Here is a 19772-nt window from a genome sequence, read left to right as displayed (position 1 = left end):
TTACCTTCCTCCTCTGTAACATTTCCCTGTTCCTCACCTTCCTTCTGCTGTTATGTCTGCAGTGACTCATTCCATTTCTCATCCATACCTCTCGTGGACTCTGGCCCTGACTAGCTGCCTTGGTCCTCAATTTCCTTACCCTTAGAACATTAGCCCACTGTCCTCCACTACATCTCTTCCTTTCCCCTCCTCTTCTATACCAACCATACCCTATACATTTTCTAAGTGACCTTGCGGTTAGGGGCGCGCAGCTGTGAGCTTGCATTCAGGAGATAGTGGGTTCGAACCCCTCTCGGCAGTCCTAAATATTGTTTTCTGTGGTTTCCCGCTTTCATACCAGGCAAATGCTGGGGGCTGTTGTACCTAATTAAGGCCACAGCTGCTTCTTTCCCACTCATAGCCCTTTCTTATCCCATCTTTGCCATGAGAACTATCTGTGTCGATGCGACGTAAAACAAATTCTAAAAAGATAAAATTTTCTAAGGGAGGCCTGCCTACATTCCTGTCCTCCGTTAGAATCCTATTTATCTACCTCAAAAACACACACATGTTCTCAATCACATACACACATACTATTCCTTAATGCTCGCTTACACCCACAGATCCTACTCCTGCATTCCTCATCACCCGTTCTTTAATCCTCTTCTCAGAAGTATGAAATGTAATTGAATCAACATAAATAAAATAACATATTATTTGAATTAAAAATATCAAAGGTGGCAAATTCTGTATACTACATGACAACTACACAACAATAAAACAAACAAGATAGTAACTATTAAAATTACCAAACTCCAGTACTACTTACTTAACCCTGGAACCGCACACCGGGGGACTGAACGTCCCAGGGAAGTTTTAATTCGCAGTAATTTGGTGTTAACAACCTTTATAGTCTCTTGTCTCCGTGACTTTCCTTTGACTTTCGTTCTGTCAGCCCGTGCACTAATTCTAATGAGTGACGACTGCTTGTATTTAAAGATATGAACTTCATTAATATTTCCGTATTGAACTGAAATCAACGATAAGATATCTGTTAGGTTCAACCTTTTCAGTATTAATTAGGTACGTGTTTATGTTACAAATATCTTTTATTCAACTTTGGGACCAGTTTCAACATATATAATGTCATCAGCCATAAAAATGAATCACAATACATAAGCAAAGACATCATCTGTAACTGACTATTCACAACATGTCATAACAGAAGAGTAACTAACAGCTTAATAATTAAATCTGGTGCAGTGACACATTGAAGTAAACATAGTCTCTCATTATTCAAAGAATAAAAGAAATTTCTTCAATATGTAGTCTTTGTGCATCCGTTCAATAGAAGGAGGCTTCCAAAGTAAGGAGTCATGGGTCAAACAGGGAGGAACTTCAAAATCAGATACATGGAACATGTTAATGCTACAAAATATAATAGATACTAGGCAGTTGGCCAGCACATTCAAGATCCAATGCATAGCTTCAGTAACATACAACAAGATATAGAGGTGCTCATGAATATGGACAAAGGCCCTATTCTTGACGTCGCAGAAAATTGCTTCATTCACTTCGACCACTTCTTCAACTCCAATTCGAATCTGAACGAAATCTTAGAAAAAACTAACATTCTATTTGATTTCTTAATTAAAGTATTTTAATTTTCTGAATAAGAGGTCAATATTTACCACGATACACAGTACCCTATCACGTTACAAACCACCACTGCATTGTTCACAAGACCCACCTTAAACCTACTAATCCCCTAACAAGATATTTTTCTTTTCCCCCATCTTCCTCCCCTCCAGACCTACCATATTTTATATCTCCTTCTCACAAGACTAACGTCTTTTACCACTGACTGATTTCATATTCATCAGTATTAAAATTATCATCATCATTTCCCGTTATCCAGCTGTAGCCGGGTAGGGGAAAATATGGTTCCTCTCCACTTTCTTTGGTCTTTCCACCACTCCTCCTCCAACACTGTGTCCCAGTCCAGGTTTCTTTCTATAATGCTGCATTGGATGGTATCCTTCCATCTCAATCGTGGTCGTCCATGGCCTCTCCTTCCTTGGATTTGCATTTCCATCACCTTTTTTGGCATTCTTTCGTCGCTCATTCGCTTTATGTGCCAAAACCATCTTAGTCGGCTCTTCTCTATTCTATCATTCATTTTTTCCACTCCAATTTCTTCCCAGATTTTCTCATTCCTTATTTTGTCTTTTCTACTCGTCCGTATCATACTCCACAAGAACATCATTTCGGCTGCCTGTATTCGACTCTCCTCCTCCTTTGTCATTGTCCAAGTTTCTGCTCCGTAAGTTGTTATGGGTACGTAATACTTCTTGTACATAGTATCCTTTGCTTCCGTTGGCACATCTTTGTCCCATAACATGTTTCTTACACTATGATAGAAACAACTTCCAGCTTGAATCCTTTTACTAATCTCAGCATCCAGTCGAGCATTCTCCATTAATTCACTCCCCAGGTATTTAAACGTTTCTACTACTTGCAGGGGCTTGTCTGCAAGTCTAATCTGACCTTTCCCTTCTTTCTCCCCTCTAGTCATAACAAGAGTTTTACTCTTTTCTACACTTATTCTCAATCCACATTCTTCAATCTTCCCATTCAGCACATTCAACTGTTCTTGAACCTTTCTGTCGTCTTCTCCCCAAATCAGAATATCATCTGCAAATAACATCATGTTCATTTCTCTTCCTCCATATGCTGCAGCAGCAGCATATTAAAATTGTCATCATCATCATCATCATTTCCCTTTATCCAGCTGTAGCTGGGTAGGAGCAAATATGGTTCCTCTCCACTTTCTTCAGTCTTTCCACCACTCCTCCTCCAACACTGTGTCCCAGTCCAGGTTTCTTTCTATAATGCTGCGTTGGATGGTATCCTTCCATCTCAATCGTGGTCGTCCACGGCCTCTCCTTCCTTGCATTTGCATTTCCATCACCTTTTTTGGCATTCTTTCGTCGCTCATTCGCTTTATGTGCCCAAACCATCTTAGTCGGCTCTTCTCTATTCTATCATTAATTTTTTCCACTCCAATTTCTTCCCGGATTTTCTCATTCCTTATTTTGTCTCTTCTACTCTTCTGTATCATACTCCTCAAGAATTTCATTTCAGCTGCCTGTATTCGACTCTCATCCTTCTTTGTCATTGTCCAAGTTTCTGCTCCGTAAGTTGTTATGGGTACGTAATACATCTTGTACATAGTATCCTTTGCTTCCATTGGCACATCTTTGTCCCATAACATATTTCTTACACTATGATAGAAACAACTTCCAGCTTGAATCCTTTTACAAATCTCAGCATCCAGTCGAGCATTCTCCATTAATTCACTCCCCAGATATTTAAACATTTCCGCTACTTCCAGGGGCTTGTCTGCAAGTCTAATCAGACCTTTCCCTTCTTTCTCCCCTCTAGTCATAACAAGAGTTTTACTCTTTTCTACACTTATTTTCAATCCACATTCTTCAATCTTCCCATTCACCATATTCAACTGTTCTTGAACCTTCCTGTCGTCTTCTCCCCCAATCACAATATCATCTGCAAATAACATCATGTTCATTTCTCTTCCTCCATATGCTGCTTTTGCTGTTCTCATGATGTCATCCATTACTATTGTAAACAGGATTGGTGATAGAACACTTCCCTGTCTCAGCCCACTAGTTATTTTGAACCAACTTGTCCTGCCAACTTGTGTTTGCACGCAACTACAACATTCCTTATACAATGCCATGATCATTTTTATTAATCCCTGTCCAATTCCTTTTTGCACCAGACTGTCCCAAACTTTCGTCCTAGGGACACTGTCATGTGCCTTTTCAATATCAATGAAAATCATCACCATATCATTCCCGTACTCCCAATGCTTTTCCATTAGTTGTCTCATAATGAAAATGGGCTCTATTGTTGACCTTCCACTTCTGAAACCAAACTGATTTTCCTGTATCTGCTTCTCAACCCTCAACCTTATTCTACTTTCCAGTATCCTTTCCATTATCTTAGCAACATGGGATATTAGAGTAATTCCCCTGTAGTTCTTCAAAACTTTCTTATCACCTTTCTTGAAAATTGGGATGATTATTCCTTTTTGCCAATCCTCAGGGACCTCCTCATTCTCCCAGACATTCCTGAGAACCCTATATGTCCACTGCAGGCCTACAGCTCCAGCTGCCTTTATCATCTCCACTGAAATTTCATCTATTCCAGCAGTTTTTCCACTCTTCATCTTTCTTACTGCCATTTCAATTTCATTCATTGTAATTTCTTTATCCATTTCTTCGTCAACTAATTGCCTTTCCTGGTCGTCCATTGAATGACTGTCATCCGTTCTTATGTTCAGCAGCTTCTGAAAATACTCTCTCCATCTATTTCTTATTTCTTCTGGCTTTGTTAAAATTATGCCACCTTCATCCTTTACAAATCTGGTATTTACTTGATCTCTCTTTTTGTTTCTTAAGATACCATACAGTAATTTCTTGCTGCCCTGCATATCATCTCTCAATTTCTGTGTGAATAAGGACCAGCTTTTCCTCTTTTCTTCCTCCACTACTTTCTTGTATCAGGTATAAATTACGACGACTCAAATAAGTTCTCGATGCTCTGGTTGACGCATATCACGTTTGAGTGTTTTAAATTACTCCTTACTTTGGAAGCCTATCGGAACCTTCTATTGAACGGGTGCAGAAAGACTACGTATTGAAGAAACTTCTTTTATTCTTTGAATAATGAGAGACTATGTTTACTTCAATGGGTCACTGCGCCAGATTTAATTATTAAGCTGTTAGTTACGCTTCTGTTATGACACATGTTGTGAATAGTCAGTTACAGATTATGTCTTTGCTTATGTATTGACCGAGCTCGATAGCTGCAGTCACTTAAGTGCGGCCAGTATCCAGTATTCAGGAGATAGTAGGTTCGAACCCCACTGTCGGCAGCCCTGAAAATGGTTTTCCGTGGTTTCCCATTTTCACACCAGGCAAATGCTGGGGCTGTACCTTAATTAAGACCACGGCCGCTTCCTTCCCACTCCTAGCCCTTCCCTGTCCCATCGTCGCCATAAGACCTATCTGTGTCGGTGCGACATAAAGCAACTAGCAAAAAAGCTTATGTATTGTGATTCATTTTTATGGCTGATTACATTATATATGTCGAAACTGGTCCCAAAGTTGAATAAAAGGTATTTGTAACATAAACACGTACCTAGTTAGTATTGAAAAGGTTGAACCTAATAGATATCTTATTGTTGACTGCTTGTATATCAAAAAATGTTTGGGGCATACAGTTCCCCGGTGTACGGTTAGTTAAACTTTATTTCTTTGTAGCCAGTTTTGTTTTTCATACTTTTTTAACATACACCTTTGTAATTTGTGTAAAAAGAGATTTTCAAAAATCGCTTGCCTTGAAAGTGTTGAACAGGTTTTACCAGAATCATATAAGTTGAGTCTGATATCCTTGATGATTTCATTGATGCTCTAGACCAGTGGTCCTCAAAGTGGGGAGCGCAAAGTGATAAAGGGGGGCACCGGCTCTAATTGAAATATTTGTATTTCATACTCTGTAAAAAATATTCCTATCCTCAGATTCTCACATCCATGAATCTAGACAGGAAGCTCTTCCACCGCCATTCAAGACTAATAAACTCGTACTTTTGCTGTCATATTTCACAAGAATTGACCAGTAGATTCTGCCAGCACGTATCCTGAGGAGAGGTGCGAGTAACATTTCCCACACAGCACCTTTCGCCCACCACCCACAGCAGATCACCTAACTGAACAATGAACAACCACTAATGACAATAAGCCACTTGACATTGTGATCGGCACTTCCTTACAAGAATAGATTCTTCTATTTCTACCATTGTCGACTCGATTTCAGCCAGGTATTTGCAGTCAGTTCAAAGACAGTGAGTGAACAGGTGAATTCTAGCGCGTTTAGTGGAAGTGATTAGTCCGATTTACTACCAATGGATAAGTGGTTTATTAGCAGTGGTAAAAAGGGATCCCATGAAAGTGATCGAGTGCTTGCCCTCCTTCAAAAATATTCATTCCTAATTAAGAACAAGATTCAAATATAATCAAAACACATTGTTTTTCCACTTCTACTTCTGCTCCCATCAGCAACATTAATTCTGTACCCAAAAGCAAAGTGCATAAATATCAAGATGATCACTTTTTTTTTTTTTTTACGTCACACGGATACAGATGGGTCTTATAGCGACGATGGGATAGGAAAGGCCTAGGAGTTGGAAGTGGCCATGGCCTGAATTAAGGTACAGCCCCAACATTTGCCTGGTGTGAAAATGGGAAACCATGGAAAACCATTTTCAGGGCTGCCGACAGAGGGATTCGAACCCACTATCTCCTGGATGCAAGCTCAGAGCCGCATGCCCCTGACTGCACAGCTAACTCGCCCGGTAGCATTCTTTTGAATAATCAGGAACGACCTCAATGCATTCTTTGTTGAAGATTTTAGCTGACAACAGTTTGAAGCTTGTGAAACTTAAGACACATTTGCAGACAAAACATCCCGACTGTGTAAGTAAACCTATAGAATTAAGCATCATGAGCAACAACTAAAGGAAATGTCAGATTCCTTGAAAAGCATGTGACATTTCCTAAGAAAGCGCTAAGAGCATCCTTCGAGGTATCCTATTTAATTGCAAAATCAAAATCACCCTATATCATTGGTGAGAAATTACTTCTTCCTGCAGCCGTAAAAATGTGCACCATCTTGCATGGAGAAGCATTTGGCGAGAGTCTGAAGTCAATACCACTCACGGATGCTACAGTGGCTCGTCGTATTGATACAGTAGTCTTTGACATAAAACATCAATTGTTACCACGTCTTTGTGATGGCCCAAATTTTGCCCTGCAACTTGATGATGGTATTTATATCGTAAATAGTGCCCAATTTCTTGTTTTTGTACGCTACTATCTAAAAATGAAATGTGCAAGTATTTTCTATTTTGTAAAGCTCTGGAAGAGAGAACTCTTGTGAATTCCTTTTTATTGACAACAATCTGTCATGGGACAAATTGTGTTGGTATATGTACCGATGGGGTGGCGGCATTTACTTGAACTAAAAAGGGGTTCAGAGCAAGAGTGAGTGCTGTTACTAATTCTGTAAAATTCACACATCACATGATACACAGGGAGGCATTGGCTTCAAAAGTATTACAACCAGAGGTCAATAAAATGCTGAACGATAGTCAGTGTTGTAAACTTTGTGGAAGCAAGAGCAGTACACAGTAGGCTATTTTTTATGAGGAGATAGGATCTACACGTGATTTGCTTCTATTGCACATTGTGTTCGTCGCGTTGTGGAGCTGAAGAATGAACTTTCTTTTTCTCTTGGACATCAGTCCCTGCCCTCGCAGCTCTGTTTCTGGATGAGAAATGGTTTCTGATACTGTGCTACCTGGCTGACACGTTTGAGAAACTGAATGAACGTGTCTTTTCAAGGACGAAATAGTAATATTGTCTTTCGAAGCGAGAAAACTTGAACTTTGGAAAACCCAGATGGACAAAGGTAACTGGGAGGTGTTTTCTTGTTTGAATGAATTCCTGGAGGAAAATACGTTATATTTTGGTAAAATTAGTGGAATTACAGTAGAACACCTCCAAAACCTTCATCAATAATTCAAAGATAAATTTCCAGAACCTTCAGCTGGATTCGCAGTCCGTTATATATGAGCGTAACAGCCCACTTGTCAATGGCAGAACAACAGGAACTAATAGAACTCTTAAAGTGACAGAACACTTTGAAATGAATTTATGTCGAAGTCTCTTGAAAATGTTGGGGTGCAGATTCGGAATGAATATCCCAGTTTATCAAAGAAAGTAATGGACATATTATTACCGTTTGCTTCAACTCACTTGTGTGAGTCAACCTTTTCCGCAGTGGCATCCATCAAGACGAAACACATCATTCTCGACTGCAGCTGGAAGGGAATCTGCAGGTTGCTGTTTCAAATATCCAACCAAGACTCGATCTAATTTCATCACAGATTCAAGCTCACCCATCACACTAACTCAGTAAGTGCCAGAGAATTACCGAATTTTGAACCATGTACCTTTTTATTCTTCCATTTTACTTTTTTTTAAGAGTTAAAACATTTTTGAAATTCACAGTTAAATTTTGAAAATTGTATATATTATTTTTCTACTGTCATCTATAAGACGCGAGCTTTCAAATATGAAAAGCCTTCTAAATGAACCAAAAGCATCACAGGCGCCACAGCTAAAGAGCTAATTAGTGAAATAAAATTTATTCTATTCCAGGAAACTGCACATGCAGCCATTGTTTTTACAAACAGGTAATAATTAACTTTCAACACCTTGGAATCCATGAAATTTTTTTACAATAAGATGTTGAACTCTGATGTGCTCTATGGATAGTAAATTGTGCTGTTGTTATTGTAACTGGTAGTTGTAATAATTAGACAGAAGCAAGTACTGTAAATCTTGTGATCTGTTTTTGTATGAAGTAGGATTGAGAAGTGCTAAGAAGGGAAAGAATGGGGGCGGCCCCCCTTGATATTTCATGTTTCAGAAGGAGGCGTGACAGAAAAATGTTTGAGAACCCCTGCTCTAGACGATTATATGATAGAATATATATTTTCCCTTCGTGCTTTAAATGAACTTATTTTCACGTTAGTAGAAGAAGTTTTAATGAGATCCTGGGTATGACAAGGGCTGGAAATCACATCAATGCACAGAGGAATTCACCTTTCTATTGTGTAAAAAAAAGTGGTATTTACTGTTTGATACCCAATCAGCCAACACCAGTCAGTCTAAGGTGTGAAATATGTAACAACTGTCCAAAAAGTCTAAAACCACTATTACAAAGGGCAGTAGGAAAGTTTAGTGAACACTTTAGACTTCTTCAAAATAATTTCCACCCCACTCAATACATGTCTCCATACATCGAAACCAGTCACTGAACCAACTCTGCCACTTTTCTTCGGTTACATTTTCACGCTCTTGATCCCGTGCTGCCAGAAGCTCCTCGTTGGATGCAAAATGCTGTCCTTTCAGCTCCCTTCACTTCTGGGAAGAGTGTGAAGTCACATGGGGCAAGATCAGGACTGTATGGAGGATGATCAAGCATAGTCAACCCTGATCTGGCAAGAAAATCCATTGTTACATTAGCACGATGTGCTGGAGCATTGTCGTGATGCAATAGCCAAGTGTTGAGTCGTGACCTTGGACGGAGCTGCTTGAGAGCCTGGATGGCCTGAGGCAGACAAGTCTCACTGTACCACTTCGCAGTAACTGCCCTTTGTGTTTCTAGCACCACCCGAGTCAGGATGCCCTGTTTAGTGAAGAATACTACAATCATCCTTTTCTTCACTGACCTTGACTTTTGCACAGTCACGATGCTAGTGGCGTTACGTGAAGTCCAATTTTCAAACTGTTTTAGCATTTTTTGGCACCATTTCACTCAATGTACCCTTTGTTCCTCTGAAAGTGAATGGGGCACCCAAAGGGAACAAACCTTTCTAACATGAAGAATTGAATGAATAGCTGGTGCAGGGATCTAGAGGGTCTCTTCTACTTGCCGATATGTCAACCGCCTCTCTTGCTGCAACATTTTCCTCACAGCTTCAATGTTTTTCTCAATCACTGATTCAGACGGTTGCCCAGAACGAGGATCATCTTCAACCCCAAAATTTCCCCTCTGGAACTCTTTGTACCAGCGGAAAATTGTTGTCCGATGTGGACAGTCTTTCCCCAGCACAGGAGTCATTTCCTCCAGGCACTGGTCAACAGTTAATCCACGAGCAAATTTATAGCGGATAATTGCGCGATATTTGCCTTTAGACCAGACTGACATCTTAACATGCTTTCAATCCCATTGTTTGGTAACAACTGCCTTGCTGCTTTCTAGACCAGTTTTCATCCCTCACCATAACAGGGGTGTCCAGCCAACCATTTTTGCGTATTGCAAAACTTTCCTAGTTCCCTTTGTATTCGGTAAACGAAAAATATTCATATTCAAAAATCATATTCTGGTGTTATGACAATTTTTTTTATTTCATTTGATCTTATTTTATTTCATTACCAGTGATCACAGAGCTGTTTTAATTTGCAAATATTTATATTCACATATTGAGAATAATACATTTCACTGATTTCATTACATTTTAAAATAAATCGTAAATCTGAATGTGTAAAATACATGTTTGTTTTGTGGGGTACTCAGTGTCCAATGTCCAGTTAGTGTCCCTGAAACATAGATGTACAGTTCCAGGGTTAACCTAATTATAAATAATAAGATGATGGATGCAGTATTTTTGCATCTCTCTCTTGAGAAAGGCGAGAGCAAAATATAGCTTCCACCAAAGTCCCAGTCTTGCCCATGGCTTTGATAATATGGAATCTGCTGTGGTATGGGTGACGCTGAGTAATGACATTCGGAGCATGACCAGGGTATGTGTTTGTTATGAAAGGTGCTGCTCACAGGATCAGTCATGCTGCAATAGCACTTTCTGGCCCAGTGAGGAAAGCGATGGCAAATTACCTCCTTATCTTGCCTAGTAAGCATCATTTTGGCTCTGCCATTGGTTTCTGTGGTTTTCCTATAACTGAATAACCTATGGCGGTGCTATTTGTGGATCCAACCAGCCTCTGGGCTGATGACCAGACAGGAATAACAGGGTAACTGAAACTATACAAATATATCTATAGTTCAAACTAAATATGTAGACATTATTAATTTTTTATTATTATTATTATTTGTTGTTGTTGTTGTTGTTGTTGTTGTTGTTGTTGTTGTTGTTGAACACACTGTGCTCCAACAGACATAAAAACTGCCATTAAGTTGAAAGAGGGACTCTGGAAGTAGCATTAAATAACATAAAAAAGGAAGGTTTCGTACAGTCTTTGTAATATGGAATGCAAAATATTATGCCCTGCAGGCAGTGGAAAGGTAATAGGGGAAGCAGAATCCTAACTCTGGGGCGAAGCACAACAGTTTCACAAGAACATGAGGCCATGGTTGCAATAAGACTGTTTATTGTGATCCAAACCATCTCAATCTTAATCTTCTAATAATTTTAATCAAGGGTTCCCATATGTTACAGAACTCTTCCAGTGCCAGATTCTGATACCCCATATCTGATCAAACCATGATTAGAAACAGGTGACAACAATAATAATTATTATTATTATTATTACTGAAGCCTCCGTGGCTTAGGCGGCAGCGCGCCAGCCTCTCACTGCTGGATACCATGGTTCAAATTACGATCACTCCATGTGAGATTTATGCTGGACAAAGCAGAGGCAGGACAGGTTTTTCTCCTGGTACTGTGGTTTTCCCTGTCATCTTGTATTCCAAAACGCTCTCCATTAACATTTCATCTGTCGGTCATTTATCATTGCCCCAGAGGAGTGTGAGGATGGTTGCCTAGTTGTACTTCCTCTTAAAACAATAATCACCACCAGCACCACCAGAGGAGTGCGACAGGCTTCGGCAGCCGGCACATTTCCTATCCTCGCCGCTAGATGGGCGCTTCATTCATTCCATTCCTGAACTGGTCGCATGACTGGAAACAGGCTGAGGATTTTCATTTTCATTACTCAGTTCCTTATTCCAGATTACAAAGATAAATTGATATTGTAGTATAAAACCTATTGATTGAAAAAACAAAAATAGTGTGGCAATGTATTGTAATAAGATGCTTTTGTCTTATATTTGTCATCTCTTTTACTTGTTATAAATATAAACAAATAATCTCTTATTTTTTCCTTTTATTTTCAGTTGCGGGTAGTAGTAAGGTAACAAAAGATGGGGCTCTGAAAGACCAAAAGACATGGAGTATTGCTGAGTGTGCTAATATTTTTGCTCAAAGCTGCACGAATCTTAGAAACCAACTTGAGGTAAGGAGAAGTTTAAAGATGCTCCCGTTTGTGTTACTCAAAAAATTCATATATAACTAAATCGTATTTGATACAAGTTTAAGGTGCACGTAATACTCGTGTATATACGTAAAAAATTATCATCTTACGCTGCCAACTTCCCTGCTACCAGGCTAGTCATCATCCAAAATGACGTCAACTTCTATGCCATAGAGAGCATTCGAGATCCTGGTCTCTGGCAGTACTGGGAATCGATCTCAGACACCTGAGAACAGCAGCTAATTGTGCTAACCATTACGCTAACAGACATTCTTAACTACAAAACACAGGCATATCACATGACTTCTGCGTGCTTGCAGTGCACGGGTCAAACATAAGAAACTGTTCACCTAATTGTGAGACATCATCAGAGCAGAGGCATAGTATTATAGTATGGAGACATTTCTTAACTACGAAACAGATGTACTTCCAAATGAAATACATAGTGACTGGAAGCATTCGTTGAATAACTGCAGTTGTCGAAAGCCAGACCATTATTTTTAGGCTTATTTTTATGACGCATTACTTTGATGCATGTTTTCATTGCGCGGGTCAGATAGTTGAAACTATTCACTAATTTGTGTGATGTCATCAGAGCTGCAGTACAGCTTGTACCTGCTTCGAAGCAGAATCGTTCTCTTCCGAGGAATTATGTTTGGGGATCTTCTATTTATGCGTGCACTCACTCTCACACTCTCTCTCTCTCTCTCTCTCGCTCTCATTCTTCTGGTAAGTTATGTTCTGAACCTGCTTCTCTATTTGTCAGGTAGTCTCATTTGAGTAAATATGTTGTTGGCTTAGCTAAGAGTCTATCTATCTATCTAGCTGTTGTATGAGTTCTGGAGCTGGGAGTGTCCAAGGACGTGTTCAGCTCGTCTTTCTATTTGACGCCTATGGCCGATCTGCACATCTCGGTGTGGGATGATTCTAATGAGATAGAGAGAGGGTGAAATCCACTGTCGGCACATAGCCTGCTCTGTCGAATAATACAAAGGGGTCTGCTCAGGGCTTAACGTCCCCATCTGGCAGGACAAATCACCATCAACAGCGTCATGCCCTGAGTCCATATGAATACAGCAAAGAGGTTTGCAATTAAATCCAAGCTTTTGGCACACAATCTAAGTAATTATAAAATGCATACCATTACCTCTCTTACACTCCCGGTCAACATTCTTATAGTCAAAATTTCTTCCGCCAATGAGACTTGAACTGGCTAATCACGTATCAGACACTATAGACTTAGATGCCCCAATGATCATGGCTACCGGGCAGAGCGCGTAAGAGATGTTGCTTCTTTATTTTAAGAGCCAGAAACAGTGCAGTCTTTATCTCCCTGTTATTGTCTTTGCTGTGCATAGTAGCTTGTTATGGAGGTTCTTTATGTATAGTAATATCACAGTACTTAACTCTTATTACTGGCCATCGGTTGAGTCCATGGCTAAATGGTGAGTATGCTACTATTTGGTCTAAGGAGTCCCAGATTCAATTTCTGGGCTAGGCACGCGTTTTAACCTTCATTGGTTAATTCTGTAGCACAGGGATTGGGTGTATGTTCCGTCTTCAGCATTAGAATTAGTCACACGTACTCGCAGGTCGCCTATAGGCGTCATTTCATGAGACCTGCATCAGACTTCTCTGGATGCCACACACCATTATTATTATTATTATTATTATTATTATTATTATTATTATTATTATTATTATTATTGTTATTGTTATTGTCCATCTCACGTAATTTCTGTGCTCTCACATTTCAAGGTTGGTTTGTTGCTTTTATACATACTAGTATCTTCATGTGAATTCCACACCCCTCCATTGTTGACATTCATTCTTTTAAAACTTAAATATTTTCGCATATCATAGTTTGCAATGACGCATGAACTTTGTACACCAGTGCTTCTCGCAGAACTCAGAATATTTAAAGATATGAACTTCATTAATGTTTCCATATTGAATTGAGATTAACGATAAGATATCTATTAGGTTCAACTTTTTCAATACTAATTAGGTACGTATTTAAGTTACAAATACCTTTTATTCAACTTTGGGACCGGTTTTGACATATATAATGTCATCATCAGCCATAAAAAGATCACAATATACAGTAAAACCTTGTTAATTCGATGTCGTTGGGACTCAAAAATAGGACTTCGAATTACGTGATTTCGAATTAACCGCCAATACGCAATTCAGAAGTACCAACCCTTGCCGCATTACAAAATATTGTAAGGCACGTTACTGCATGCAGTTAACCTTGATTCACAGTTTATACTTTTCAAATGCCATGAAAAAAGAACTATTTCCAAAATGTATCCAAGAAGGTGCATTTACAGTATTCAAATAATGCACTCGGATATCTCACTGGTAAACATAACCTCACGCAAGTAAAGAAAGAAAGAAAAGCACGATTCAAAGACGAGGAGAAATCTATGCTGGCTCCCATGTGCAAGTGCTTTATTAATGGGATTACTATACTATTTGCATTTTAGATGCCTTGTATTTATACACAGAAAGTATCCGATGCCCTTAAAATCGAACTTTTCTATGACTCTATCCTTGTACGATTTCCCGCCATGGCACTTATCTCATACTTCAGAAAATGTAAACACTTGCCGCGTCACAAAGTATTCTAAGACCCATTATGCAAGCAACTCGATTCACAGTTTAAACCTTTCAAATGCCATGGAAAAAACTATTTCCGAAATGTATCCAACAAGGTGCATTTACAGTGTTCAAATAATGCACTTGGATAAATCACTGATAAACATAACCTCACGCAACGAAAGAAAGAAAAATCGCACAATTCAAAGACAAGGATAAATTATGCCGGTTCCCCTGTGCAAATGCATTATTTTTTGGATTTCTTTATTGTTTGCATTTTTATTATAAATGCTTTGTACTGGCATGGAAAGTGCCCGACGCTCTTAAAACATTGTGGCTTATCGAACTTTGCTATGACAAGGGGATAAAGTATCTCGCTTCTATGTGCATTGCAACGCACTACTATGACCCCCATCCCTCATACTTGTACGATTTCCCGGCTGGCAATATCTCCTTTAAAACCATAAGACCGTTTGGGTTCGCATAAAAATAAAGCAATGCAGTTTCACCGGCAATGACAATATTGTTCGGTGCCTACGAATTTATTATATGAGCCACGTTTTTTCGTCAACTGTCGGCATCGCCAGTGTTCGCGGATTCTGTTTTCCCGCACACTGCCTGTTGCGTGATATTACGGCGTTCCTTAAAAGGTTGAATACAAAAGAATTCCGATTTCATTCAACTTAGCAATCATGAAGCGCACTGTAGACCCACCGAAGTGAGTGTAAGTGCGGAAAGCTACCCCTCCACGTTCCGGAATGTGCGTCCAATTATGACGCGGAGCGGATAAATTTCGAGTTGAAATTACTCTGTAACATGCTATTGTTTTAAAATGTAAAGGCAGTTTCGAATTAAGTCTTAATTTCGGTAATGGGGCCGACATTGTACTTCGAATTACGAATTATCCGTATTTCGAATTACACAATTTAAATAACATGCAAAACTGTATCTCGTGTTTCCGGGAACGAGAGCTTCTTCGAATTGGGCGGGATTTTGAATTATCGAGGTTCTACTGTATAAGCAAAGACACAATCTGTAACTGACTAATCACACCATGTGTCATAACAGAAGAGTAACGGCTTAATAATTAAATCTGGTGCAATGACACATTGAGGTAAACATAAAGTCTCTCATTATTCAAGGAATAAAAGAAGGTTCTTCAATATGTAGTCTTTGTGCATCCGTTCAATAGAAGGCTCCGATAGGCTTCCAAAGTAAAGAGTCATTTAAAACACACATACGTGATTTCGTCAACCAGAGTGTCGAGAACATATTTCAGTCACTTGTAATTTATACCTGATAAAATTTTAATACTGATGAATATGAAATCAGTCAGTGGTAAAAGACGATAGTCTTGTGGGAAGGAGATATAAAATGTGGTAGGTCTGGAGGGGAAGAAGATGCGGGAAGAAACAGATCTTGTTAGGGGATTAGTAGGTTTAAGGTGGGTCTTGTGAACAACGTGGTGGGGGTTTGTAACATGATAGGGTACTCTGTAGCGTAGTAAATATTGACCTCCTATTCAGAAGATTAAAATACTTAAATACTTTAATTAAAAAATCAAACAGAATATTAGTTTTTTCAGAGACTTCGTTCAGATTCAAATTGGAGTTGAAGAACTGGTCTAAGTGAATGAAGCAATTTTCTGCGACGTCAAGAATAGGGCCTTTGTCCATATTCATGAGCACCTCTATATCTTGTTGTATGTTACTGAAGCTATGCTTTGAATCTTGAATGTGCTGGCCAACTGCCGAGTGTCTATTATATTTAGTAGCATTAACATGTTCCATGTATCTGATTTTGAAGTTCCTCCTTGTTTGACCAATGTACGAGGATTGACGGTTTTGACATTGGAATCTGTAGACACCTGATTTTTGATAAATGTTAGTCTTGTTAATTGAGTTGGTATTATATAAGATATCCATATTTCTATTGTTAGTTCGATATGCAATTTTGGTGTTGTGTTTCTTCAGAATATTTGTAACTACGTAAATATCTTCGTTGAATGTGAAAGTTGAATAATAATCAGGTTTAATTTTCTCTCTAGTTAGAGTTGAATTTAGGCGAAATTTTTGTTTGTTGATAATGCGCTCTATAAATGCATTGTCATAACCGTTATATTTGGCTATGAAGTGGATTGTATTCAATTTTTTATTTAGATTTACTGTATTAAGTGGTATACTGAATGCCCTGTCTACCATACTGCTGTAGGTAGCATACTCGTGTGCTTTGGGATGAAAAGAATTTTTCTTGATGGTAGTGGCTGTCTGTGTTGGTTTTCTGTAAATTTCGTATTCTATTGATGAAGGAAGTCTGTCTAATATGAGATCCAGAAAATTTATGCTTCTGTTTGTCTCAGATTCTAGAGTGAACTTTATCTGCGGATCAATATTGTTTAAATTGCTAAGAGTGGTGGCTGCATCAGTAATTCCTTCGTCAAGGATAACGAGTGTATCATCCACAAATCTGGCCCAAAATTTTATGTTTGTAAAGTCACTGCTGTTGTTAATTGCTGTATGCTCTAAATGGTCAATATATATCTCAGCTAAAATTCCTGAAGCCAGTGATCCCATAGCTAAGCCATCTTGTTGGTATATGCAATTATTGAAACTGAAGAAATTATTCTTAACCACTAATTTCAAGATTTCCATGAAATCCTGAACCTAACAATAGAAATCCGGATATCTTATATAATACCAACTCAACAAGACTAACATTTATCAAAAATCAGGTGTCTACAGATTCCAATATCAAAACCGTCAATCCTCGTACATTGGTCAAACAAGGAGGAACTTCAAAATCAGATACATGGAACATGTTAATGCTATTAAATATAATAGATACTCGGCAGTTGGCCAGCACATTCAAGATTCAAAGCATAGCTTCAGTAACATACAACAAGATATAGAGGTGCTCATGAATATGGGCAAAGGCCCTATTCTTGACATCGCAGAAAATTGCTTCATTCACTTAGACAAGTTCTTCAACTCCAATTTGAATCTGAACGAAGTCTCTGAAAAAAATATTCTGTTTGATTTTTTAATTAAAGTATTTAAGTATTTTAATCTTCTGAATAGGAGGTCAATATTTACTACGCTACACAGTACCCTATCATGTTACAAACCCCCACCACATTGTTCACAAGACCCACCTTAAATCTACTAATCGCCTAACAAGATCTGTTTCTTCCCGCATCTTCTTCCCCTCCAGACCTACCACATTTTATATCTCCTTCCCACAAGACTATCGTCTTTTACCACTGACTGATTTCATATTCATCAGTATTAAAATTTTATCAGGTATAAATTACAAGTGACTCAAATATGTTCTCGACACTCTGGTTGACGCATATCACGTATGTGTGTTTTAAATGACTCTTTACTTTGGAAGCCTATCGGAGCCTTCTATTGAACGGATGCACAAAGACTACATATTGAAGAACCTTCTTTTATTCCTTGAATAATGAGAGACTTTATGTTTACCTCAATGTGTCACTGCGCCAGATTTAATTATTAAGCCGGTACTCTTCTGTAATGACACATGGTGTGATTAGTCAGTTACAGATTGTGTCTTTGCTTATTATATTGTGATCTTTTTATGGCTGATGATGACATTATATATGTCGAAACCAGTCCCAAAGTTGAATAAAAGGTATTTGTAACTTAAATACGTACCTAATTACTATTGAAAAGGTTGAACCTAATAGATATCTTATCGTTGAATTCAGAATAACCAGGAAAATGTTTTTTAATCCCCGTCAGTCATTACCAACAGCCTATCAGTGACCTGGTTTTCACTACCTGTAATTAACTCTACTGCTTGGTTATTTGCAGTTCAACTTGGTGTGTGTAATGAATATAGAAGAAATTATTTTCTGAGTGTAGGTCCTGTTGAATTGGGTTAGTAGCTCCCAGTGTTGCATCTGAAACTCTACCTGGCATTTTCAAGGGGTCAGCTCTCTCTGAAGGTCAGTATTGCACTGAAGTTGTGGCTATTGATATTTAGTTTTTAACCTCATCAGTTCAAAGCAGAGATTTACCCTCTTAGTATCGCACTTTTTTTTTTTTTTTTTTTTTCCCATAGGCTATACTAAGTATGCCACCTGGTTTACAGCCTAATTTGGAAAGCTGAAGATTATGAACTGTAATTCCCCAATATTATAAAGCCAGGTTTAGGAACATTACGCTAAATTGTTCAGAAAGGATAACAATATTGATGTCTTATTGGTAACGAATAATGTCGGCACATCTTATAAATTATATACCAAGTATTGATAACTCCAGAAAAACAGTGCGTAGTGACCAGCTCTAGTCAGTAATGGAAATCGTGCACTTTTCGTGTCCTATAATAACCCACTTTCGCTCCCATCAGTGAAACAGCACTAGGTAATTACTGTATAATTAGGCACCTGCAACAAGAGTGCAATCATGCTCCTTGGCACTCTAAGAAAGTTATAAATAATAGTTACATGGCAATTTTAAGCAGAAAGCAAGTGATTCTGCAGTGAGATAGGTGTTATGCAGTGTGATGAAAATTTGGCATCAGAGCTAAATATTGTCACGTATCATAGTTTGTGAAGATGCATGTTTGCCATATTTTCACAGAAAACTTGTTTATTGATTTGAGTTCTATATTTCTGGCACATTTTGCTTACTATTACCCCATTTCTAAAAGTGTGAAAACAACATACAATAAATATTGCAGTATGGCTTCCAGCTCACCTCGACTAGTATGCCTCGTTTTGGCACCACCATCATTTTTGCTTCATTCATTCTCTGAGAATAGAATATCAGGACCGGGCGAGTTGGCTGTGCGCGTAGAGGCGCGCGGCTGTGAGCTTGCATCCGGGAGATAGTAGGTTCGAATCCCACTGTCGGCAGCCATGAAGATGGTTTTCCGTGGTTTCCCATTTTCACACAAGGCAAATGCTGGGGCTGTACCTTAATTAAGGCCACGGCCGCTTCCTTCCAACTCCTAGGCCTTTCCTGTCCCATCGTTGCCATAAGACCTATCTGTGTCGGTGCAACGTAAAGCCCCTAGCAAAAAAAAAAAAAAAAAGAATATCAGGAACTGGATTACAATTGTGGTGAACATATCAATTGCCACCACATATTAAGGATGGGTGCGATGAATGCTTTAGTATGAAACCAGCCAATAACAGTGGCTACTAAGAGAAAAAATTATGACAGGAAAGAAACACAACTTATCACTTCAGAGGGCAGGAGGTGTGTCAGTCATTCTTGCCATTTGTATTTGCTTGTGGCTCTA

General features: G+C 38.8%; 1 protein-coding gene across 2 annotated transcripts in view; it reads left to right on the top strand.

Moving 5' to 3' along the window:
* The window catches only part of Uba2 (Ubiquitin-like activating enzyme 2), a 160208-nt gene that overhangs the window by 75804 nt on the left and 64632 nt on the right, over window positions 1-19772 (top strand). For both annotated transcript variants that reach the window (XM_067136665.2, XM_067136666.2), the window contains one exon: window positions 11767-11885. In XM_067136665.2, the coding sequence (XP_066992766.2) occupies window positions 11767-11885 (119 nt within the window). The remainder of the gene's footprint in view (window positions 1-11766; window positions 11886-19772) is intronic.

The sequence above is a fragment of the Anabrus simplex genome, chromosome 1 (assembly GCF_040414725.1).
Source record: "Anabrus simplex isolate iqAnaSimp1 chromosome 1, ASM4041472v1, whole genome shotgun sequence".
Classification (NCBI taxonomy): domain Eukaryota; kingdom Metazoa; phylum Arthropoda; class Insecta; order Orthoptera; family Tettigoniidae; genus Anabrus; species Anabrus simplex.
The sequence above is the reverse complement of the archived record's forward strand: the minus strand, read 5'-3'. Positions and strand labels throughout refer to the sequence as shown.